At 32.6% G+C, this 27,361-nt stretch overlaps 1 protein-coding gene across 2 annotated transcripts in view; it reads left to right on the forward strand.

The window, feature by feature from the left end:
* The window catches only part of LOC115879742 (acetylcholine receptor subunit alpha-like 1), an 81,689-nt gene that overhangs the window by 28,221 nt on the left and 26,107 nt on the right, over positions 1–27,361 (forward strand). For both annotated transcript variants that reach the window (XM_030896715.1, XM_030896714.1), the window contains exons 2-3: positions 22,495–22,694; positions 23,139–23,183. In XM_030896715.1, the coding sequence (XP_030752575.1) occupies positions 22,503–22,694; positions 23,139–23,183 (237 nt within the window). In that variant the 5' untranslated portion in view covers positions 22,495–22,502. The remainder of the gene's footprint in view (positions 1–22,494; positions 22,695–23,138; positions 23,184–27,361) is intronic.

Here is a 27,361-nt window from a genome sequence, read left to right on the forward strand (position 1 = left end):
AGCCATGGAAAGAATAACGATGGGGGTCACCATTAGGGAAAAAATACGGAACACCCACCTAAAAACAAAACTAATAGACGCCAAAAAACAAAACTAATAGATGTTGTTAAAATAGTATCTGAGGGATTTTTTTTCGGGATTTTTCAATGGTTTTTCCTTGATGAGATTGACAATTAATACTATTAAAATAAAAATAAAATTAATAATTTATATATTTTACCTAATTTATTATTAAATATTATTACCTACTATTAGTTATTATTACTATTAGTCCAACCTACAGCAATTTCAAACAAAAAAAATAATGGTATTTAAGATAATTACAAAAACCTAATTTTAAAAAGTTTTAACATCCTGTAACTCTAAAACTATGCATTGCCATACCAATGTTTATAGGAGCTTTTTTTCATATTTTTTAATGATGAATCAATGAGTACTTATTTAAAACTTTCGCAAGTTAATGATAGTATTTTTTAAAGGCTGCTATTGACTTGGATCAAGGCACATTAATAAAATTGCGTTTATCTCATCAAGGAAGCCGAAATCAAACAAAATATCAAGACAATATTTAGTCGGTATCAAACTGCTTACACTGTATCCAGTAGCGTACATGCTTCTTTTAGAAAAAACTGTAGATTTAGACTTAGACTCAAAATTTCATTCGAAACACTAAAAGTACTTGGAAGAAAATTATAATAAATCGAAAAAATATTAAGACTTTAACACCCTGTAACTACGAAACAAAGCAGAATCGGACCTATGTTGATATGAAAAATAAATCTTATTTTTACGTGAGGAATCTCCCCACGAGAGATGGCACATGTTTTTTGAAACACTCTGTATAATTACTAACAAAGTACCTACCTATTACTTTTAATTTTTTTTAAATTATTTGCAAAAATTAGCACGTTCTATTCGGAGTAAAAATAAATTTTTGTGGCTCGCCTGTAATGTGTCGTATAGCCTCGTCACAGAAATTATCGTTTTTACTCCTAATAAAACAATATACTATTTTCTCGATACAAAAAGAAAAAAATTACCCCTTGTAAAATATACATCTCTCCTCTTTTCCCTGAAATACAACAATGTCCTCTTCGGCGTAGTCACCTTATCAGATTTATTTCAGACGGTAGATTATGAACAAATCGATTGAAACAAGACTGAATGAAGGGCCTTCTTCGGCACTTAAGAGTTTTATTGGTCTTTTAGCGTGACCCGTTTCCGAGGTGACAGATTCTTAAGTAACTTTTTCTTAGCGATTGAGTTATGAAACGGCGAACGAAAAGATAAATATCAACAGAAATTTTATGTTTCGAGAGGGGAAACTCCAGAACTTCAATTTATTTTTTTCCAATTAAATGTTGTATTTTTGGTAGAATACTTACAAGTGGCTTTTAAAGTTATCTACAGGTTGCTTTCAATTTAAATCGAGTTGTGTGTTGAATCGTCGACTGTAGTATGGATATGATTATTATTTTTTTAAACAAGCCTTTATTAAAATGCTCTAAAAAGATCATTAACTGAATTAGGGGTTAGCAAGAAACTGATCAAGATGGCTTTTAAATTTATCTACAGGTTTTGGTTTTAATTTAAATCTAGTTGTTTGTTGAATCGTCGACTGTAGTATGAATATGATTATTATTATTTTTTAAACAATAATGTAATGGATATGATAATTATTTTTATTTAAATGCTCCAAAAAGAGCATTAACTGAATTAGGGGTTAGCAAGAAACTGACCAAGATGGACACTCCAAGAGACAGTAAATGAAGTCAAAACAGTAAATGAAGTAAACAAAAAAAACAACGGAAAAAATTATAATCAGTGACGGATTAAGACACGGGGGTTCACTATCTCCAGTACTGCTTAGTGTAGTATTAGAAAAAGTTATAAAATATGCGGAAATACACAGAGAGGCAATTCTTATACAAAAGACACCAATGCTTTGCAGATGATTATTTAGTTATCTTAACTAGATCAATAGACTAGAAGATCAAGCGCAAAAAGTAGGCTTAGTGTTTAATGAGAAGAAAACTAAGTTTATGGAGTGGTCAGATAGGGATTTTGTGAAGGGAAGATGTCTACAAATAAATTCTAAGAGAGGGAAACGATACAAGTTTGACGAAGTAGATACATTCACATATCTAGGAACCGTATTTCTAAGAGAACCAAATGTAACTCAGGAAATTGTGGCAAGAATGTAGAATGTAGAATGTTTAGGGGGGGAGTTAATCACCGCGACCTTATAGATCTATTGTGTGTTCCCCTTTCTTGAGTTATACCGAGTTATAACTCATCATACAGTCTCAGGGCTTTAACAAAAGCCAGTATCTGAGACGGCTGCACAGAGGCCAGCTCTTCATCCTCGACATCAGCCGTTCAAAGTTAGGTAAGGTTTAAGATAACCGCTGGTGTTTCCCCATTTTCCCCACAGAATCTGCATTCGCCATTGTTTCTCAGCTTCAGTCTACCGAGGTGTTCGTTGAGGGGACAGTGTCCTGTTAGAAACCCCGTGACAATTCGAAGATTGTTTTTACTTAAATCAAGGAAAACCTTTGATTTTTCTCGGTCGTAAGTTCTGAGGAACTTTTTCGAGTGTCTTAGGCCGTTGGAGGACAGCCATTCCAAGTTACGGATGGAGTCTTCCAGATTCTTCAGTTCCGCTTTCAGTTGGTTCCCGTTTGGAAAACAAAACGGTTCTGGTCCAGTTAGTGGAGTGTTCGCTTCTTTCCTAGCTAGATCATTTGCTTATTCATTGCCTTCTATCCCTTGGTGAGCAGGCACCCAGAGTAGGTGAACTTTATTTTCTTTGCCAAATTTATTGAGCTTCTCTAGGCATTCTTTGACCAACTTCGAATTGATGGTTACTGAGTTAATCGCGTAAAGTGCTGCTTGACTATCGGATAAGATGGCAATTTCCTGTCTCGATAGTTCCTATCTAAGATAAATTGTATGCATCTTTCGATAGCGTAAATTTCTGCCTGAAGGATACTGGGGTAGGTGCCCATTGGTTCGGAGTATTTAGTTTTCGACCCAAATACTCCTGTCGCTGCTTTGGTTTTGGAAGCATCAGTATATCACGTTATGGTATGGTCTTTTATATGCTGAGTAAGGGCGTTTCTTTCTTCCAATCCTTTTTATTACTCAATACTACAGTGAGGTGTTTCTCAAAGTTGTAAATTCTTGGTATGTCATCCACTGGGATTTGGAGAAGAGAAATTTTCTTTTTGAGGGTGTTCCAAGCCCCTGACCTGAAAATTCTCCCAGTAGTGTTTCCGTCAATTACCATTCTAATCATTGTCGCATTGGCATAATGACCGACGACAATGTTGCTCTTCAGGCTTGCCTGTATTAGCTCAGTTAACTGGTACAGAGCAGTTTCTGTGGCAAGAATAATGGCAGGAAATAGATGTGTTAGCGCACCACAGAAAATTATTAAGAGTAAGAACATCTCTAGAAGTTTAAAAATCAGAATGTACCAAACAATGATACAACCAGAAAGTTCGAGGCTAGAGATTTGGGAAAGAAAAATACTGAGGAAGATTTTTGGAGGAAAGAAGAAAGACAACATAAGGACCAGAAGAACAAATGAAGAATTAAAACAACTCTATCGGGCACCGAGTACAACTAAAACTTAAAGACTACTAATTTAAAGATTAAGATGGCTGGGACACATTGAAAGAATGGCTGAAGCAAGGGTTCTTAGTATGATAATCAAACGTAAAAACGTAGGTGGAAAGAGAAGGAGGGGTCGACCGAGAACCAGATGGAAAAAGGATGTTGAAGAGGACTTGAGAAGGATAAGAGTGGATGGGTGGAGAATAAAGACGAAAAACAGAAACAAATGGAAAAAGATAACCAATCAAGCCATGAGCCTTTTAAGCCTTTAGAGCTATTATATATAAAAAGAAAATGGTGACAAAAAAGAAAACTTTAAATTAAATTAATACCATTAAATTACACGAAGGAAAAAGCTTGTCGCAAAATTTATTTGGGTAGATAAATAAGAATACAATAAGTCTTGTCTTCCTCAGGAGCGTAAAGAATTAGAGTTATAACAGTGTATAATATGTTACCAGACCATATATGTAAAACAGGCCATATACAAAAGACCTAGCCCATATGTAAATGGACACTCGCATTCATATTGAAACATAAAAAAATACCCCCCCCCCCTTGTGAAAGGAGGTAGAGATACGGGGACTGTCCCAAATTGCAAAATTTTCAAAAAGACCCTGTAGCCTAACGAAGAGGGCTATGAAAATTTTGTTTACAGTATCTTCTGTTTGACAAAAAATGGGACAGGTTTGTGCAAACCGCATCCTCCTATTAGCATTACTATTAACGGGGATACTGTATGATTTCAACCAAAATGGCACCCTGTATATATATTTGGTTCTAATCAAGAGTGTTTTGTAGTACGTACTATAAAGGGAAAAGATATATTAAGACATGGTGTATGCATTCATTGAATGCAAAAGTAAAGTACTTCCAAAGTCACTTGGATTTCTTTGGGATTCTTTAAGTTATGTGTCCAAAAAATTTTGACCATACGGTTTTAAATGACTTTTAAAATAATATACAATTTTCCAATGTATTCAAACATTCTCCATTTACGTATTAAATAAACTATAATTTAAAATATTTGCTAATAATATAAAAAAAAAACAGAAATCAATAGACGCTAAAAATAACGGATTGAAAATACAAGAGTAACTTTTTTAGAATCGAATAATTTTACCTCCACTTTAAGGGAGTTTTACTACCATCTAAAACTTTTATTTCCGCAAAACAACTAGACGATTTTACACAAATCCTTAAATTATAAATTTACGAGGCGTTCATAACATTCACCATAAAACATTTTAATGTGTATTTACAATACTTCTCCAAATATTTTACTGCTAACGCGTATATATAGTTGGTAGATTAACGAATTTTATTTGGCTAAGTTAATTTTGGATAGTAAAATAATTATTCGTCAAAAATAAAATTTAGTTATAAATGCAACATAGTGTTGCATATTATTCTGAAAAAATTAAAGAAAATTGAAAAAAAAAGAAACTAAAATGAACAAAAAATTGAATGAGGAAATAGAAATGAATTAATGAACACAATAGATATGATCGTACTGAAATTACTTACCCTAGGGTAGCCGTAAGAACATTCCCACTGAAAAATGAACAAGAAAAAGTTAAAATACCATCTGTCCGTTTGAGGACACCATTCGGGTACCTCCGAGTACCGAGTTTGGTTCCAATCGACCCATAATTAAGAGAAAAATCCTGATGATTTCGTCCATTTAGAGGCATCGGTTGGAAACGTCGAAGGCGTCATTCTGTAGCCCCTCTCCAATTATACAGAAATCGACCCACATTTTTCTTCAATATCAAATCCTTAGTCCCACCCTGATGAAGATGTAACTTAACCAATTTGATATGGCACGAGCCAAATACGTGAATAAAACTTCGTGTGTATGTGGCGAACCGAGCCGAATCGAGCAGTGCACTTTCGCCCACATATGAAATCACAGGCTTAAACCCGTCAAATTATATTTGGCTCTATTTTGCGACGCGTATCAAGTCTTCGAACTTAGTACTTAGTTGAGTTTTGAATTTGGATCAAATAATTAAAAATAATGTCTGCCGACTCACGTTACTTGCCCAAAGAATTTTTAACAGAATTCATAAACATTTACCAAAGCTATCCATGTTTGTGGCAAGTAAAATGCAAAGAGTACATGAACAAAAATTTAAAAAACAAAGCATATGAAAGGTTGGTTGAGTATTGTAGGAAAATAATACCCGAAGCTAATCGGGAGTTTGTTTCAAAAAAAGCTATAGCGCGTCTTCTACGATTGTTATTCATTTTTACCAGGGGCGGATACAGGAATTTATTTTAGGGAGGGCCCGGAATATATTTTAGGGGGGACCCAACTAAAAGGTAATGTAGAATATGCTTTTTAGAGCGCCATTTTTAACCCAAAAGCGTATATAGTATTTAACCCAAGTTATAGATTTTACGGGGTGCCTTGGCCCCTTGGGCCCCCCTCTGTATCCGCCACTGATTTTTACAACTCACTGAGTACAAATATGCCAAGTAAATCCAAAACCACTGGTTAAATCTGTCACGACTTCCAAAAGATCGCGAGCCAGATCCAAATCTGTTATAAAACGTCGAATTTTGTTCAATTAATAACACGATTTGATCAGGCAAATCTAATCGGGCTATAAAGTCGTGGAGCCAAATTCGAGCTCAAAAATGACGAGAGTTTTGGTATGTGCCGAGCCTAGTTCGCCGACACAATTCGGACGGATCAAATCGGTCCAACTTATATGTTAATGTATGGGGGGCTAATGGATATTCTCATAAAATGAGGCTCAGTAAGAAAAACATGCATGGGATGATATATAATAAGAAGACGATGAGGCTATGAGGTGGCCACCTCGGTGAACTTGAAATTGGTAAGGGTACATCACCGGAGCCGCAGCTATCATCATATTATGTGTCATGGTTAGACATTTCTATACAGGATGTCCCAATGTTCCGTGGAGAGAGAGCAACTACATATTTCTGAAATCAAAATAAATCCATCGGACACAATTTACCTCTATACTGCTTCGTTTGTTTGTTAGAGGGCATTTAATTTAATAAAGTAAACACATTTTTCAGATATTTTAAGAACTGTAATTCCGATTTAAATGAGAATTTAGGTGTCTATGTTTTGCTAAGTGCTTTAACATTTGACTTTCACAAAAATCAAGAAAATGTACGGGAAGGATGAAAACTACCCCCACCCTTACATAAATTTTAGTGTAAATATTTTCCAACTCCACCGAGGACAGATTTTCTTTTCATAAAATAGCGCTTCTACTATTTACTGCATCTTTGTCTATTGTAAAAAAAATTGGAGAATTTATTTTTCCAAAGCAGAGCTACAAAATATACAGGGAGTTCCAATATTCCGTGGACATAGAAGAACTACCTATTTTTTGAATCAAAATAAGTTAATTGCACATAATTTACCTTTATATAAATGTGCTTCGTTTGTCCGTTGGAGAGCATCAATCAAAAATAAATCCGAACGTTAATTAATTTAAAATTTATTATTTTTTTTAACTTTTTATGAAGCTTATTGTCAAATATAATTTGTGATACTAACATAAAATTCCATATTTTCGCCAACTAGATTATTAGAGCATAATAGATTGTATGCCCTTCCATAGCTTGATGTGACAAAAAACATTTTTTGGAAGTCAGTTTCGGAATAATATTTTTTTTTCCTCAAAAAGTATATGCGGTGGCGTTTCTCTACTAGAGTCAAAAAATGAAGTAAATACTAGAGAGATCATTTTATGAAAAAAAAAATGGTCGTCGGTTGACTGTACTATATAACTTAGAAAATATTTATACTAAAATTTATATAGAGGTGATGGTAATTTTCACCCTTCCCGTACTTTTTCTTGATTTTTGTGAAAGTCAAATGTTAAAGCACTTATTAGTTAAAGCAAAATATACACATCCAAAATCTCATTCAAATCGAAATAACGATTCTTAAAATATCTGAAAAAATGTGTTTATTTTTTTTAAAGTTGGTCCTAACGGACATACGCTGTCAATGGTGCGTTTAGACTTGAGCACGCACGAGCTGAGCGTGCGCGCACGGCATTCGTTCGCACTCTCGGCTCCGTTCAAATTAAAAACTTATTTTTCGACGAATGAAGTGATCCATTTGTGCGCGCACAGCAGAGTTGTGTTGGCGAAAATAATGGACGACCAAGAAATAGTCGAGGCTGCAGTCATTGTTATGCACAGCCTAATTATTAAAAAGAAGAAAAATCAAAAACATCGTCGCTGGTGGCCAGGGTTCGGAAAACTACATGTTACTCTTAAAAACTACATAAACATTACATGTAGTTAATGTAGTTTATGTAGAGGGTGTAGTTTATGTAACATATGTATGTAACTTTCAAATATCAAAGGTCTGAGGTGATGTTATAATAAGTTGAATCATTAGAAAACACAACGTATTTAAGAAAACAGAAGAAATATGGCTTTAAATATAATATTAACACATCATATTATTTAGACCCCCCATACAAAGCAAAATTATTCATAATATCAATACATAGTTTATTAACGTAGTTTTCATGTAGTTAATAAACGGAAAAAGACGTAGTTTTTGAAGAAAAACTACACGTAGTTAATCAGGTAAATTGCGTCATAATTAACTACTTCCGAACCCTGCTGGTAGCAAACCCAAATTTTTAGAAATCGATATAATTTACTGCAACAACTTAGTGTCTGAGGAGGGCTATGATCAGTTCAAAAACTTTACAAGAATGACCAGGCCCGACTTTGAATATTTACAAAATTTAATAACACCAAAGATTACGAACAAAAGATACAAATTTTAGAATAGCAATTTCATTAATATCGACATATTCAATATTAATTTTATTTACAAGGTCTTGCCATGCGTTTTTTTTTATTTTTTTAATAATACAAAGAATGTATCCCATAATATAGGCAACTTTTCATATTCTTCAATTAATAATAACGAAGATTCATTGATCCACTCCATAATTTTAATAAAGAAAACGAAAAAAAATCACGCACGCACGCACGACCGCAGACAAAACAAATTGCCGGTGCAAACTGAGCGTTCGCGCATACATAAAATCCCTTTGAGCACGGACCAAAAACCGACACCAGACGGCTCACGTTCGCGGCTGCTCGCGCACAGACAGATTCATAGTGAGCGTGCGCGCACAGCCGTTTACACTTGAGCATTCGCGGAGGATCAATGCGTGCGTGCTCAAGTCTAAACGCACCATAACGGACATGCGAAGTACTTTTGTATAGAGGTAAATTGTGTCCAATGAACTTATTTTGATCCCAAAAATACGTAGCACTTCTATGTCCAAGGAATATTGGGACACCCCGTAGAGAAAAGTTCTTTTGCTTTAAAGCATACCAGATAGAGTTTAGGTTTTGTACCAGAACCGATTTCTAGAGCAATTTGTCAGGCATGAGTTTGGATTGTTACAGTCTAAAGAAGTTTTAACATTTCTCTCATTATGAGGGGGACCTTAGTTATGTTAAAAATTTAAATTTTCTAAACTATCTTGAATCTTCTATTCAGTATTAATACGTAATTATGGTAATAGGTATACAAGTATACCTACCACCATACTACATAAATGAGTCAATTAACAACTACACACACCGGAAAAATCTAGGGATATCATTTTATTAAAGTTAAAAATAAATGTTTTGAATAAACAACCACATATTTGTAGGCCGATTCTTTCTACTTCGATTGAAACGAAGTAGTCACACTAGTTATTTCTAAATTTGGGATATTTGCAGAAGTGTTTGTGCATTTTTTGTCAAATGTATAAAAAGCACCTAGCATCAATTGTTCGAATTTAACCTGTACTGGGTATGTTTTTATGATAACTGGCCAGAATTCATTCAAATAACTCTGTTTAGTATTAAACGACATTATGGAGCGTAGACATCTTAACAGAGACGAAATGCTAATGACCATAGGTATGCTTGAAGCTGGAATGCGCCAAATCGACGTAGCTAGAGTATTAAATACAACGCAAAGTGTAATATTGCGATTAAGTGCACGCTACCGTGAAAGTGGTGATGTTGCTGAAAGGCACACAAGGCGACATCGCATTACTACCCCTCAGCAAGATCATTTTTTACAATTAAATGCTCGACGCCGACCGACTCTTACAGCACCAGAGCTTAGTTTAATTCTCCAGGAAACACATAATGTAACCGTTAGTCCTGACACTGTTCGCAATAGATTAAGAGAGGTCAACTTAAGAAGCAGACGCTCCTGGAGATCTCAACCCTTAACGAGAGGAAATCGAGAGGTACGATATTTGTGGGCTCAAGATCATGTTCAGTGGTCGAATGAACAATGGGCCAATGTTCTCTTGACGGATGAGTCACGCTTTGGAATTCATCCGGATTCGAGAAGGCTTAGGGTATGGAGAGAACCGGGAAATCTTATTCGGTTGGATCATGTTCAGGAAGTGCACCCTTATCAAGGTGGAACAGTTATGGTCTGGGGAGGAGTCCAGTTAGGCCGAAAAACCGATCTCATTTTTCTTGAAAGGTTTCTAACAGGAATCGCATATCGTGATTTAATTCTTGAGCCTGTCGTGTTACCATATGCCAATGATTTTGGGAGAAACTTCATTCTCATGCATGACAATGCACGGCCTCATACAGCCAGAGTGGTAAGTGAGTTTATCAATGCTCATCAATTAAACATCTTACCTTGGCCGGCACAATCTCCTGACCTCAACCCCATCGAGCACGTATGGGACGCGGTCCAAAGAAGAATTTTGAGAATGGGTATGCCTCGTGGAACTCGCAGGGATCTGGTTCGGGCCGTGAATGCAGCGTGGCAGGCAACTCAAGAAGAGATCGACAACCTGATCAGGAACATGGAGAGACGATATAGAGCTGTAATGAACAGTAGAGGAGGTCATACCCTTTATTAGGTAAAAATAGTTTTATCTTTTTTTTAATTCGCAGTTTAGAATAAAAAAAAATGTGTGTATTTTTTTGGGTTCAATAAAAATCAAGGGAAATTTGAAAAATTCGGTAAATTTCGCATTTTTATTTCCAATACGTCCTGTAAACTATTTGTTTATTTTAATTTTATTATATCAGAAATGCAAATAATAAAATTACTGACGATGGCTGGATAAAATTGTAATATTCCTAGACTTTTCCGGTGTGTGTATTTATCTTATATTGCCAAATAAATTTAAACATAATATTCAAAATAAAAAACCTTTTATTTTTGAAAACTTTAATATTCTGAAACGCATATTTCACAAGCATTGATAATAATAATCGTTTTATTCGAAATAACATATCGAAATCAGCATTTAGTTAGTAGTCATAACCAGTTCATCTTTTAGACTAGACAAATCAAAAATTTACCATAATTCGCGAATATACGATTGCAAGATCTTTTAAAAGCAATTCTGAATCTCAGTTTATAGAATTATAGCCTCGCTCATTTTAGGACGTGACCTGGACGTTACATTACGTTAATTAAATTCAAGAGTTCACGTAATGGATTTCTTTGAGCCTGCTTTACAGTTTCACTTCACATTTGTAATTTCATTTCTTGCATATTTTAGGATTATTAAGTTTTCTAAATTTATACGTTTTTACAGTAGTTTTAGTAATATCGAGAGTTAAACAGAAAACGAATTATATGAGTTTTAAATTTAAATGGAATCTAAAATAATAAATAATAATAGCTCCCGTATATAGCGTTGAACGCTTTGGGAGTAGGAAAGTACAGCTTGCCATGGCTAGAGCCGTTCGGTATACATGTAAGGTAACGTGGCTAGCATTACGCTTCAACCGCCTGTTATTACCTCAGTATTGTGAATCCCAAGTACTCATTTAAGGCTGAGTCGACCTAGGTACCCAAACTATTTTTATTTTATTAAAAATAGTCGGCTGATAAAATGCCGGCTTTAGGATTCGAACCCACAACCTTGAGATTGGTAGACGAGAGCTCTGAACCTCTACGGCGCGCCACCGGGCACCACTATGGAATTTAAAACTATTCTAAATATGTAGTTACTTTATAACTAAACGAAAAAAAAACACTTGGTTTAGTGTTATTAATATTAATTTGAGCATATTATGTTAGTTTTGTATACAGGGTGTCTCAGGCTGAGCCTGCATTCGAAGTTTCTAGAGAACTACAATATCGAGATCGGAGATTTTTTTGTACATTACTGTTTCACAACGATTAAAAATATTTTCAATATGGAGGCACTTTCAAAAATACCGGAAATTGACAGCAACTTTCTTATTTTAAATGGGTACTGCCATTTTTTAATACGTACTTAAATTCTCTGTAAAATTTTATGAATTTTGATATCAAACACTCTATACCTAACATTAACAGTTTTTGAGAAAAAGAAAATTTAAAATTTTTGAAGGAAAAAAACTGCCTGTCAAAAAATCGGTAAAGCCTAATAACGACATGTGGCTATCTATTTCAAAAATTAAATTTAGGCAAGTAAGCGAGGGTTTTAGGGTCCGAATTCTAAACACCTGCACCGATTGACGTGAAATTTTAACAGTGAATAGAGATATATGTAAGAAACAAAAGTTACAGAGTAGTGATGTGTGTTTTCACCCTGGGGGTGAGTACCACCCCTTCTCGGGGGTGAAAAATAAATCACTCGTTTTAATTACAAAAATCAATAAAAGGATGAATTCTAAGCAAAAAATGTTGTATAACATTTTTTCAGAAAATTAATATTTTCCTACCTATTTAGGATTGAAAATGTTGATTTTTCATCTAAAAACTGCATATTTTTTTTGCCAATTTTTATAAATAACTCAAAAACCTTGCCTTATAACGCAAATCTCATGTAAAGCAAAAATGAAGCTTTTGGAATAACTAAACGATCCATTTTTTGTTGATTACCGTAGGTGTAATAATAGCTGAGTTATCATTCTGTAAACGTAATTTTTGATTTTTCGAAAACTAAATTGCAACGTTTTACCCTAACATAATGGCGAAAGGACACATTTTTCGAAGAAAATAAATATGACTGTTTTTAAATCGTTTGAAAAGACAAATATAGAGGGTGGCCCATCGAAAACGTTCCGCAAGGCATAACGGCCAGGGTAATTTTTTTTAGAAAATTCAAAAACATGTCAATTTTGTTTGCGAGGGGGACAACTTTTGCTCCAAAAATGATTGGAAAATCTTCAACCCTCTAAGCGGGGGTGTCATCCCCCAATTTTTTTCAAATGGGAAGGGGGTTCAAGTAGTACCGCAATGAAAAGGGCTTTCTATTCTCTATACTTTCGCGCTTCGTTTTGGAAAATCGGTCGAGTCACTGAGAAAATATGAAGGATTGAAATTTGAAAAGTTTATTTAAACATTTATCAGAGTAAATGATAAGGATAAATTCCTTCGACCAATTTGCTGTTTTTTCTTATTATTTCTAGATGATTACGCATTTTTTCACTTGCCACAAGGTTGAACGATCAGGTGCGGTAGTTGCTAGATATACTCTGTTTTTTTTCTCAGGTAAGATTTCGACAGACGATGACAAAAGAAAAGCAGATGACGTCCCATACCAATCTATTTATTTTACTAAAAAAAGTTTCTAATAATTTTTAAGTTAACTATGGATGGGTTTAAATATAAATCCGTCATACGTCGTCTCTTGTTGTTTTTAACCAGTTTTATTGGTTTATTTCAAAAATGACAGATCGTATTTCAATTTTATGGTTTGCCGGAACGATGAACGACAAACGGACGCCGATGCGTATGAACTCGCCTTTAGATTTTTGACGGTTGTCAAAGTCTTGTCAAATTAGAGGTTATAATTTTGTGTCAACTTTTGTCAGTTTTGTCAAATACCCTGCGTTTTGGAAGATGATGCATTTTGATTCGTGTTATTACGTGTGTTTTGTGTCTTTTGAAGTCAAGTGGAGGAAAAATCGAGTGAAAATTAACTGTAGACCCAGAACTCCAGAACTGTAGACTGGAGAACCAGTCTTATACACCAATAAAGTTACCATCATTAAAGTTCGTATACCATCTCGTCGTAGACAAGTGCATCTCAAATATGGTAGAAGGGCCATACTAAACACATACTAAAAACTGGAGTAGCTGTAAAATATCGACATCGCACGATACGTAAATAATGGATTTTAGTAATGCCAAAGGTACTGGTTTAAAAAATTAAGATTAAAGTTAATTAATCAACCTTTAAGGTACCTATAAAATTTGGTAAGTGTTATTAATAATAAAATAGTTTGTTTTATTTATTCCTGCGGAATATTACTAATTTGTATTTGTACGTAAGTTATATTGATAAATATAATCATAAATGCGGGAAGTTTCGTAAAGGTTGAAAGTAAGAAACAGTTCTTTTTTATATTTTTTTTGGTATGTGGTGTCTTGTTCTTGTTTGTTTTGTATTAACACATACCGTTTTTTATTAAATAAAATAACTCGATTATATTTTTTCAGTTTTATACAGTTTTTTTCACAATATTTTGAAGTACTTGTCAGCCAAATTTTAAATAATTTCCTGCTATGCGTTCCAGTTGTACCAACTTATTTCTTTGTAAAATAAAATAAACTACTTTGAAATTAAAATAACAGACACATCTATCACTGTCAAGGATCTTCTCGTTGGACAGACTATAGCTGTTCTGTGACTTGTGCGTTGAAGTTCTTCTCAATATCGTTAAACTTTTTAACAATTATGGTATACTCACTTGCAGAAAAAGTCGAAATAATTGAACTTTATTTTAAAAATAATGAATATGGCAATCGGGTTGCGCATATATTCAATGAACGCCATCCTGACAAACACCTTTATGGCAAAATTGTTCGCGAGTTAGTAGCAAAATTTCGCGAAACTGGTTCCGTTATGAATAAAAAGAGGCAGAGGGAAAATCCTGTAGTAAATGAAGCTATGTAGGTATTCGTATTGGGCCAAGTTGCCATGGATAGTACGCTGAGTACAAGAAAATTAGCCAATAAGTGAATCGTACAAGCGTCAAAAGGATATTAAAAAAACACAAGTTCCACCCGTACAAAATTCAGTTGGTACAAGAACTCAACGAAGACGTTTTAAAATAAAGTAAAATAAAGTTTATTCTTAAAATAAAGTTCGATTATTTCCATTTTTTTTGCAAGTGAGTACACCATAATTGTTAAAAAGTTTAACGATATTGAGTCACAGAACAGCTATCTAGCAACTACCGCACCTGACTTCAACCTGGTGGCAAGTGAAAAATGCGTAAACATCTAGAATTAATAAGAAAAAACAGCAAATTGGTCGAAGGACTTTATCCTTATCATTTACTCTGATAAATGTTTAAATAAACTTTTCAAATTTCAATCCCTCATATTTTCTCAATGACTCGATCGATTTTGAAAAACTAAGCGGGAAAGTATAGAGAATAGATAGCCCTTTTCATTGCGGTACCACTTGACCCCCCTTCCCATTTGAAAAAAACTGCGGGATGACACCCCCGCTTAGAGGGTTGAAGATTCTGCAATCATTTTTGGGGCAAAAGTTGTCCCCCTCTCAAACAAAATTGACGTGTTTTTGGATTTTTTGAAAATAAAAATACCCTGGCCGTTATGCCTTGCGGAACGTTTTCGATGGGCCACCCTGTATGTCTCTGAAAGTATTTCAAGAAATGTATTGTAAAATGTTTTACGAAATATTTCCAGAGATATTTTGTAAAACATTTCGTGGATAATGTAGAGGCTGTTATACACTCTTTTGTATTATACAACGTTTGAAGTTTTTTGCTACTTCCAATAGGGTAGTAAAGCCTGTAGGTGAAAAATTTGTACATATCCAAATTTCTTAGTAAAAACCATTTGATAACAACGGCAGCTAATGAAAGCTGAACCAGGTATACCCTGTATCCTGTATATTATTTTCTTTATTTTAATATTGTGTTGAACTGCCAAATACGATGGAAAGTCTTTTTCGAGAAAAAAATATCTTTATACAGAAGTGTAAAAATATTTTTTCACGTAAAATGTTATTTCATTTTTTACTCCTTTCTTATGTATTTTTTATTGCTGATTGTTTATTTTCGTTGCTTTTTTATTATTTTTTATTTTATCTTTTAAGTTAAATTTTCTGTTAAGAAATAAAGCTGTATATAATTTACTCTATCGAGCTATTTTTAGATCGCCATCGTCCTATTGATTTGGGTTTCTTTTATTCTAATATGTTGACCTGACAAATGCGATGAAACGTCAAAGAAAAAAAGGCCTTTATCGACTTGTCTGAAAAGAAAGTTCAAGTTCAGTATTCGAGGGATGTCAAAGAAGATTCTGAGACGTGATGAGGCAGTTTTTGTTAATCATTTTATCAGGAAATAGGAAACGGCCAATAGGTTAATAACTTTATTATGATCTGATGGACTGTTACGATATTTCTTTAAATATCTTACCTCAATCATTATTTGTTTTTTATTTTTTCTTTGTTACTTATTAATCATTTATCAAATACTTTTCGATTAGGCCAGTAAGCGAGGGTTTTAGGGTCCGAATTCTGAACACCTGCACCGATTGACGTGAAATTTTAACAGTGAATAGAGATATATGTAAGAAACAAAAATTACATAGTAGCGATGTGTGCTTTCATCCTGGGGGTGAGTGCCACCCCTTCTCGGGGGGGGTGAAAAATAAATCACCCATTTTAATTGTAAAAGGAACGACAGTTTATATTGAAATGAAATTTTGTGAGCATATGTAGGTTAATTCGGAGCACTTTTTAAAAAGATAGAGTTCTACAGGGTGTCACCAAAAAAAGTTACATATCAAAGTTGTGTTTTTTGTAATGGAACACCCTATATATTAATCGATTTTCGGATTCTGGGAGAAAAATAAAGGAGAGTTTTATAAGAGAAGTATATGACTAAAATGTAAGGTTTTTGACATATTTAACATTTTCTAGAAATAAAGAACAATTTTTAAATTACAATAAAAGCTACCTAAATTGGAATTTACCCGGTATAGCCTAATATGTAGTTAAATTAACTATTGTACTTTAAATGAAATTAAAACTTGATCCGAAAAGTTATACAGGGTGAGACAAAATTAATATTGAACATTGGTCATCTTTAAAAGCATTTTACTCTCTTATTTTAAATGGAACACCCAGTATATTATTCCGATATTCAATGGAGAATTCATGTCTCTTCAAAATACTATTAAGGTTACATGATTTGATCTGAGTAGATCTTTATTATTTGATAAAATCTAGATGGCTGTGATATGTTTGACGTTACTTCAACATAGCTGTCTAATTAAAATGAAAATGCAAACTTATCCTACATCAGAGAATTGATATGATCCTATTAGTTGGCGAACGCAGTGTGCATTCACGAATTAATAGAATACTTAAACGCTCCTGATTTTATCTAGTCTGGGTTTCTTTTATTCGGATATGTTAAAGATAGTGTTTACTAAACTGGACCAACTAGTGTCGACAACATGAGAGAAATTATTGTAGCTGCTTTTCGAGGTAGAACTCCACATATGCCTTTTAAAATGAAAAGATCCTTTTGAAAAGACAATCATTTTTTATCAACAGGAAAGGAAGCATTTTGAGCATTTGATTTCATCTAGCTAATTTTTGTCGCATAATTATAGGTTTATATCTAGTATTAATTCTGTAATAATTAAAATATGTTTTAAACGTGTATCTTATTATTACCCTTGAGTATTTTACTCTACAATCTTTAATTTTTGTTAAATTAACAAAAGGTATATCACACAGCCACCTAGTTTTTTTCAAATAATAAAGTTTTACTGACGCAAAATCATAAAAAATATAATATCTAAGAAAATCTGTGTCTGAAGGGTAGGCAACCTTAATAATATTTTGAAGATATATAAATTCCCCATTGAACATCGGAAAAATATACTGGGCGTTCCGTTTAAAATAAAGGAGTAACTTGCTTTTAAAAGTGACGAATGTTCCATAATAATTTTGTCTCACCCTGTATAACTTTTCAAGTCAAATTCCAATTTGGTTTAACATACAATGGTTACTTTAGTTCAAAATCAGGCTATACAAGGTCAACTAAAATTTAGGTAGCTGTTATGGAAATTTAAAATTTACTCTTTATTTTCACAAAATGTGAAATATGTCAAAATCCTTAGATTTTAAGTATATGCTTCTTAAATAAAACTCACCTTTATTTTTTTTCTAGAATCCGAAAATCAATTAATATATAGGGTGTTCCATTAGAAAAAACACAACTTTGATGTGTAACTTTTTTTGGGGATACCCTGTATAATTCTATATATTTTTATAAAACGCTTTCAGTTAACCCATATATGCTGCCAAAATTTCATTTCAATATAAACTACCGTTCTTCTTGGAAATTCCGCGGCGTATGAGAGGCGCCATCCTGTATATTTCTGCGATTTTTTATTTTCGAAAACCTTGCATTTGATCGCCAAACTTGTATAAAGCAAAAATGAAGCTTTTGGAATAACTAAACGCCTCATTTTTTGTTGATTACTGTAAGTGTAATAATAGCGGAGTTATCACTTTGTAAAGGTAATTTTTTATTTTTCGAAAACTAAATTGCAACATTTTACCGTAAAATAATGGCGAAAGGACACATTCTTCGAAGAAAATGAATATAACCTGCTAAATAAAGTGCTTGAATAGACCTTTTAAATGCTTTTTTAAAAAAGCTCGTAACTCGATAACTCCCGGAGTTATAATAAAAATAAAATGGTCACCTCATTTTTTCGAAAAAAAAAACCCTATGAAACAAGATCTGACTAAAATCATAAAAATAAAAACTAAGCGTAATACATGAACAGTTGGCTCTATTTAGGTACCACTGTTCGGTTTTTATATGATTCAAAATAAAAAATATATAAATTGTAAAATTAGTAATTTTTTAATGGCCATAATGGCGTTCTTTCAAAATCATCGAACAACTAAATCATTTCCATAGATCCAGTGAATTTGATCCGTGACTTTGAATTTTGAGACCAAAAACTGAAACAATAATTTGTCAAAAAAATCATATTACAGCTATATGTTTCATTTTGCATAAAAATATTAACTAATAAGTTAGAATAATTATAATTCTTCCCTAACTAAGTGGTTTTAGCGCTAAATTTAACTAAAGCTAAGTACAACACAAATCTTAAATACGTGGACCATTATAACAACAAATACATCGTAAAAGACTATTTTGGTAGCATTCTGAACGAGAATTCAAGTTAAACTTTTTAGAAAATAATTTAAAGGAAAAATGTTAATTCAGTTAATATTAATTTTTGTATACTGCTCAGATTTATATGGTCTTCTATCATATATTTTGGAAATTAGAGAATTATCTGAAGATTTTCATGTAAAAATTGGAATTGATACTGGTGGTGGATCACTTAAAGTTTGTCTGAATGTGCTCCCTGAAGATGATCTCGAATATTTCAAGAAATATAAAAGTGCTGGAATTAATAAACTATTCATAATTGGCTTAAGATCAAAGTTGTCTGAATTTATGCTAACATTAAAAGCCTCTTTGAGACGTTAGATCTGCAGTCCATATGTGGAATTTGTTCCTATACTTTAGCCGCTGACTTTAAGCTTATTATGATTCTCCTTGGTCTTCACTCAAATTCATCCACTCACACTTGCCCATGGTATGATGTAAATGTAAAGAAAATGGAAATTAAAGGATCATTCAGAACTATAAATAGTATTACAGAAAATACAAATTTATAGCAACAATCTGGAGGAAATAATAACAAAAGCCAAAGATTTTAGTAAGCGTTTTTGTTCGAAATATTTTTTTTTTGTATTTTTTAAACTGTTGTTCAATGAACCATATAAAAAAAGGGCAATTATTTTTTAGAAAACTGTATAAACATACCTTTAATCATTGGCGACGAAGAAACACCTGTCTTAAAGTAGATTCCCCCTCCTGAGCTTCACCTTTTGTTAGGTGTCGTTCAAAAACTATTTGATTGTCTTGAATTGGAGAATACCAATGTTGCAACAGAATGAATAAAAAAAGCGGGATTGAAACTAGGTCATTATGGAGAATGTAACGGAAATAACGCCAGACAACTTTTAAAGAAAGTGGATATTTTGAAGACGATATCGCCCGGTAAAGAATCCTATTCAAAGTTATACAAGCAAAAACCTAAACATCTTATTTTTAGGAAATAAATATATTGCAGTGTTTTCTGCATTCAATCAAGTAGTTTCGAGTTGTTTTGGTCAAGCACTAAACAAACATTTTGAATATGACATCGAACAATTTAGATTGGAAATACTCAACTTAGGTATTAAGATAACTCCAAAGATTCATGCAATTCTGCATCATGTGCCAGAGTTTATAAAAGCAAATCATAGAGCTCTAGGATTTTACTCGGAACAAGCATCTGAGCAGGTTCATTTTTCCTTTAAATTATTTTCTAAAAAGTTTAACTTGAATCCTCGTTCAGAATGCTACCAAAATAGTCTTTTACGATGTATTTGTTGTTATAATAGTCCACGTATTTAAGATTTGTGTTGTACTTAGCTTTAGTTAAATTTAGCGATAAAACCACTTAGTTAGGAAAGAAATATATATATTCTAACGTATTAGTTAACATTTTTATGCAAAATAAAACATTATATATATAACAAATTATTTGTCAGTTTTTGGTCTCAAAATTCAAAGTCACGGTACGTCACTGGATCTATGGAAATGATTTAGTTGTTCGATGATTTTGAAAGAACGCCATTATGGCCATTAAAAAATTACTAATTTTACAATTTATATATTTTTTATTTTGAATCATATAAAAACCGAACAGTGGTACTAACAATGGCTTTTGCAAGTTCGAGCGGTTTAGAATAGAAAAGTTAAAAATAATCAAAATTTTATTTTTTCATTTTTAAAAAAAATTTAATTTTTCTGGCGTATCTCAAAAACTAAGCAAGATACGTAAAAAATGCAACAGAGTAAAATTGAAGGTTTTTTTTCTTGCAAAATTTTTGCTATCTTTCAATTTGTTTGTAGAGCTTTTTATTTCGGAAATATTACGTTTTTTTAGTTTGACCTGCGTGTAAGGACCGCCTTCTTTGAACCCTTCAAACCCAAAAAATTCCTAAAAATGAAGAGTTCAAGACTGTTCAACTATAGAGGTTAATTTGTAGCTCGTGTAGTTTCCTATAAATTGATAGTTTTTATTTTTATGATTTTAGTCGTAGATTTTGTTGTTAATTTTTTTCCGAAAAAATTAGAGGTGACCATTTTATTTTTATCACAACTCTGCGTGTTTTTGAGATAGATTGCCCGTAGCGATTTTTACCAAGAAACATTTTTACGTAAAAAATCACGGAAATGTGTATTTCTTCACTCAGTAGTTTTATACAGGTACGGACGAAAAGTTATTACTTTTCAAAACAATTAAACCACATGTAGGTATAGTCTGTCCAAAGCTTTGTCCAATGACAAGCGACAAGATCCTTGACAGTGATGTGTCTGTCATTTTAATTTCAAAGTAGTTTATTTTATTTTTCAAAGAAATAAGTTGGTACAACTGGAACGCATAGCAGGAAATTAATATATTTAAAATTTGAGTGATAAGTGATTACTTTAAAATATTGCCATAAAAACTGTATAAAACTGAAAACATCTAATCGAGTTATTTTATTAAAAAAACGATATGGCGTTAATACAAAACAAACAAGAACAAAACACCACATACCAAAAAATATAGAAAAGAACTATTTCTTACTTTTAAGCTTCCCGCATTTATTATTATATTTATCAATATCACTTATGTACAAATACAAATTTGTAATATTACACAGGAATAAATAAAACAACATAAATAAAACAAACTATTTTATTAATAATAACACTTACCGAATTTTATATCTTAAAGGTTGATTAATTAGGTAACTTTAATCTTTTTTAAACCAGTACCTTTTCACATTATTTTTTTGCAGTGCTAAAATCCATTATTTACCTATCGTGTGATGTCGTTATTTTACAGCTACTCCAGTTTCTAGTATATATGTTTAGTACGATCCTTGTACCATATACGAGATGCACTTATCTGTGACGAGATGGTATACAAACTTTATTGATTGTAACTTTATTGGTGTATAAGACGTTCTGCCTGGGCACCGAGTATTAACTATAAACTGTGCTCTAAACAGTTAATTTTCCCTGGATTTTCCTCCACTTGATTTCAAAAGACACAAAATACACATAATAACACGAATCAGAACGCATCATCTTCCAAAACGCAGGGTATTTGACAAAAGTTGACACAAAATTATAACCTATAATTTGGCAAGACTTTGACAAGCTTCAAAAATCTAAAAGCGAGTTCATACGCATCGGCGCGCGGCGTCCGTTTAGCGTTCATCGTTCCGTCAAAACAATAAAATTGAAATACGATCTGTCATTTTTGAAATAAACCAATGAAACTGGTTTAAAACAACAAGAGACGACGCATGGCGGATTTATATTTAAACCCATCCATAGTTAACTTAAAAAATAATAGAAACTATTTTTAATAAAATAAATAGATTGGTATGCACGTCATCTGCTTTTCTTCTGTCATCGTCTGTCGAAATCTTACCTGAGAAAAAAAAAACATAGTTATAGCCATAGGTTATAGCTTTGGTTATAGTGCCCTCCTTCTTTTGTCCAAAAACTCTCAGACACCAATTTTCATCCAAATATTGACGTTAATTCAGAAAGTTCAGACCACCCTGTATATGTTCGAAATATGGTAGTTGTATGTTGTGTATGTTAAAACAAATAAAGATAATAGAAGTTGGACGAAACAGTTTTATTTCAAATTAAAAGAAGTTTGGGATACTAAACTAGTTTTAGTTTTAAGAATGTAGTATTTGAAAATAAACCGATATTGATTTTTAAACTTTTTCGTTCCAGATAACTCAATGGAGTTCTTTTTCGAGACCCTATTGATTTTGGCAGCCGGTCTGGTAAGTTATACAGACGCGAATCCAGATGCGAAAAGATTGTACGATGATTTGCTCAGTAATTACAACAGACTTATCCGACCTGTTGGCAATAATTCTGACCGACTGACTGTGAAAATGGGCCTGAAACTGTCGCAACTGATAGACGTGGTGAGTAGAATTATGATATAAAGTTAATTTATTCGCATAAATCTCTAGTTATTATTTCAAGCCTTTAAAATACAGTATGGTCACGATCGACATAATTATTCAATTAATTATTTATGGAATACCATTTTTAGACAAGAGTTTACCAAAGAAGAGAAAAGTTTTTCCTCTTATAAAACAATCCGGGGACATACTGTATAGCGTAAAATTTTCAACAAATAAACTTAATTAAAAACTAAATAATCCTAAAAACGTTAAATATATAGAAACGTTTTATATCAAACAACCAAATATCTAATTTCTCACTTTTAAGAAAGTATTCCATTCAACGTATCACATCAACGTCAAAGCCGGCTACACTTGAAAGTTTTCAGAGCTCTCTTTGATCTTGATTCTCGTAATTTACTTGACATAATGAAATACTCAACGTAATTATTATATTTCCAGAATTTAAAAAATCAAATCATGACTACGAACGTCTGGGTTGAACAGGTAAGCTATAACATTGTATTTAATATAGTTATATTTCTTAATTAAAAATCATAACGTCATAAAAAATACTTAGGAATTTAAATTAAATTGTTACTTATTAATTGAAGATTTGAAGTAAATATATATATAATGTTCTAACTTCCAAAAAAATCGATTTGTCATGTTTAATTTGTAAAAAGTTCCCTAACCAACAACATACCTATATGAAGCCCTAAGTACCACGGCTATTAAATCGTATTGAAAAAACTCTGAAATTCTCAACGACACTGCTCGTTCCTATACATTGGATATACAGGGTGGTCCGACATGAGAAATTTGATTTTGATATCAATATGATTGAATAGTGAATAGAATTTTGATATCAATATGATATTTGAATTGATAGAAATATGTTGGGCAAACTAGAAGATCAATATTAACTAGATTTAAAGAACATTTAGCTCAGATAAGATATGGTAGACCGGATAAATCTTGCGTTGCCGAACATATTGTTGATAAAGAACATTGTATAGATCTTAATAATTTAAAATTAATTAAACAAGTCTCAAATTACAGGCAATTAGATGCATATGAAAGCATCAGAATTAATAAATGTAAAGATAGTATGAACAGAGACAACGGTCCAATTCCTTCAAGTTCTTTGTTCCTACTACTCTAGTGGCGGAAATCTAACTGTTACACTCATTTGGCTCTGACTCGGTTGGCTAGTTTTTGCCACGCCCACTCGGTGCCCACTGGGCGAGTATATAAACGCTCAACTTGTAGATTGTACTTTAGTTTATAATCATCTGCTGATGATGCTAACATGGTTAGCGAAACGCGCGTCCAGTGTAAAAGTAAAAGTGTTTTGGTGTATTGTGGTGATTTAGTGTTTTTATTTTGCTATCAATATGACCCCTATTTGTAGGAGGCGCCACCTACATATATGTTTTCACTGTTTTGAATAATAATGACTGTTCCTAATAACTAATACCTGTATAAAACTACTGTGTGAAAAAATGAACATTTCCGTGACATTTTACGTAAAAAAATGTCTCTTGGTAAAAATCGCTACGAGCAACCGTTCTCAAGATATTAGGATGGAAATAGTCAATACATGATATTATTGACAAAAAATAAACATGTTGAGTTACTGGAATGAAATGATAAATTTGGAAACTTTTTATTTTTTTAAATTAATCATAAATTGTTCTTCGAAGAAATGATGCTAAAAGTATGTATAAAGGTAATCTAGGCACAGATGAAAAGTTATTACTCTCCAAAACAGTTAAAATGTACGTAGGGGGTTTGGTTTGGCTCCCTACAAGCAGGAGTCATATTGACATCGATATCAGATTTCTCATGTAAAAAAATCTCCCAGACACCAATTTTCACAAAATATCCACGTTAGTTCAAAAATTATCTGCAAAAAATCGAGATAAAAATGAAACTTCTACACTCTGTATCTCCGAAACGATGCATTCTAGGACATAGATTTAAAAGATTTTTTTTACATAATTTTATCAGCAGAATGTATAAAACTGAAAACATCTAATCGAGTTATTTTATTAAAAAAACGATATGGCGTTAATACAAAACAAACAAGAACAAAACACCACATACCAAAAAATATAGAAAAGAACTATTTCTTACTTTTAAGCTTCCCGCATTTATTATTATATTTATCAATATCTCCGAAACGATGCATTCTAGGACATAGATTTAAAAGATTTTTTTTACATAATTTTATCAGCAGAATATGCTGCCCAGGGGTGGATGGGCCATATGGGAAAATGGGAAAATTCCCGGTGGGCCGGTAGGCTGGTCCCGATCAGAGCTCAAAAAAAGATTGGATTAGCGAAAATTAAATGGTTAATCTTGTAACTAAAGTGACGTAAGATTCTTAGTGACTCCATAACTCACTAATCAATTTGCATCAGTATAATCGTCAGTTGTCTTTAAACATAAACACCAATTTGTAAAAAATAACTATTGTAAGATGCCTTTCCCTGGGACACTTATAATTTTAATAAACATCTGTTGTCTGTTCGGTTTGAAAATTTTTACTATTCAAGGTGAGTCTATAAGTGCAAATATTTTCAGGGCTGGTAGATCTCAATAAAAGAAACATAATATATTCTCTTTACCGTGTTTCAAATAAGTCCCCAATCGAGTTATTAAAGTTTGGAAATTAAAAAAATAGATTTATTTTTAAAAAAATTTGAGCCATCTCAATTTTTCGGTATTTGCATCTCTTTTAGTGCCGTAATATCAGAGATTAAGAAACTATACCGTGGGAAAATTTGCGGTGAACAGGAACTTCTAAAAAGTTTTCTAAAATATACAGGAAAATCTGGCAATATACAGGCTTGGTTTGAATTGCTTGGCTCTATGCTTGGTTTGAATTGGGGACGAACTAAAAGCCAAGTCTAAATTGTTGTTTAAAATCTTGCTAAAATGAATTTACTAAAAATTGCTGAGACAGCAGATGATAAATAAGGTTTAAACTAGATTAGATAATAAAATATTAATATGTCTCGAAAATCCAAATATTATTATTATGGACTGTAACATACCAGCTAGAGTCTTGCCTAGGTTTTTTTCGTTTGAGTAATGTAGAAAAGTAAGAGGAAAAGTTTCGTGATAACAACTATATAATAACTTAAAATAACTTAAAAAAATGCAGCAGTTTTAATGGCGACCGCGGTTCATTCAGTTAAAAACACGTATACAGGACGAGGCTGCTGCTGTACCAGAAAAGAGGGAATTTCTTTCTACAATTTGTAAGAAAGTATATACCTGAACAGCTAAAAATAATGTATTTTACAGAGGATTGGGTCAGCTGAACTGAATGAATCAGGAAGTTATAAAGTTTCTCAAAATCGTGACTCAAAATCGTAGCCTATTCAAAATCAAATTACCGTTATCGATAATGGAAATAAAACAGTAGAACTCTGCAAAACTGAGCCATTTTGTAGTAAAAATGTCAGATGTCCGACCCAATAATGATCTTTATGAAAATTTTGATCAAGATAATTTATTTTTTTTAAACCGAAAGAGCTTTTTCGCGAAAGGTAAAAAACTTTTTCGCACGAGCGAAAAACACCCTTACTTATATATTATATTATATGGTCATTTTGTTTTTGTGGGTTTGGGCCGGATGCTTGTTTTTCCCGGGCCGGTTTCCACTTCCCCATCCACCCCTGATGCTACCGAAAACAATTCTGATCACCCTGTATAATAGATGTAAGTTGTGAAACGAACAAAGAATGTGTTTTTTCATTTTTCTTGTATTATATTCTTTGATTCGTGCCTTTGAAAAAAAAACATTATAGGATAAAAAAAATTAATAAAAAAAAATAATTAATTAATTAAAGAAATCTCGATGAATAATAAATATATTGTAAATTTACTAATACCTACTATAAAGACACGTTAAAATAAAAATTTGATTTTAGAACAAAAATATGTTAAAACTTATAACTTATAATAAAATACAATTGAGGGTACGAACATTGGTATCTCAGAAACCGTAATAGATACGACGATGGTTAAATTGGGGCAAAATTGCGCCTTCGGATGTTCACCAAGATGCCATCAAAAAAGTTTTAAAAATGTCAAGGATTGCTGAGTTTTTTGGAAAAAACGGATTTTTTGGAAAATCAATTTTATTTTTTCCTGTCGTTACTTTTTAGAAAATCAAAAAAGTATAATTGCACATTCTCTTAGCCACTTTATTTGGGCTATCTGAGAGTATTTTTATATTTTCAAATTAGCTGATAATTTGTGAGATACAGAGGCCAAATTATTTTTTTTTAAATATGGACCTGCATTTTTTATTTCTATTTCATGTTTTGAAAGAACTTGGTCTCCCGAGTGCAATGATGTGCCACACTTTATATTTTTCTTTGTTTTTGGTACCTTAACAACAACAAAACTATTTAATTATTATTTAAAATAATTTCAAGTCCGACTCAGTTTTTTTAAATTATTAAATTAACATTGAATTAGGAAAATCGAGCCAATTGAAAGATTCAAATAAATAATATCCATGTCAGCAGTTCAAAGGTATTATTTTTTTATTGTGAATTTGAAATCTGTGTATGATCTAATAATATGCATCGCATTAATCAGTAGCATAGCGTACGCCCCGCAACGGCGGCTGCGGGTGGGCCTCGTGATATGGGGGCCCCGCAAGG

Source organism: Sitophilus oryzae, unplaced genomic scaffold (assembly GCF_002938485.1).
Source record: "Sitophilus oryzae breed Bouriz unplaced genomic scaffold, Soryzae_2.0 scaffold_1586_pilon_pilon, whole genome shotgun sequence".
Taxonomy (NCBI): Eukaryota; Metazoa; Arthropoda; class Insecta; order Coleoptera; family Curculionidae; genus Sitophilus; species Sitophilus oryzae.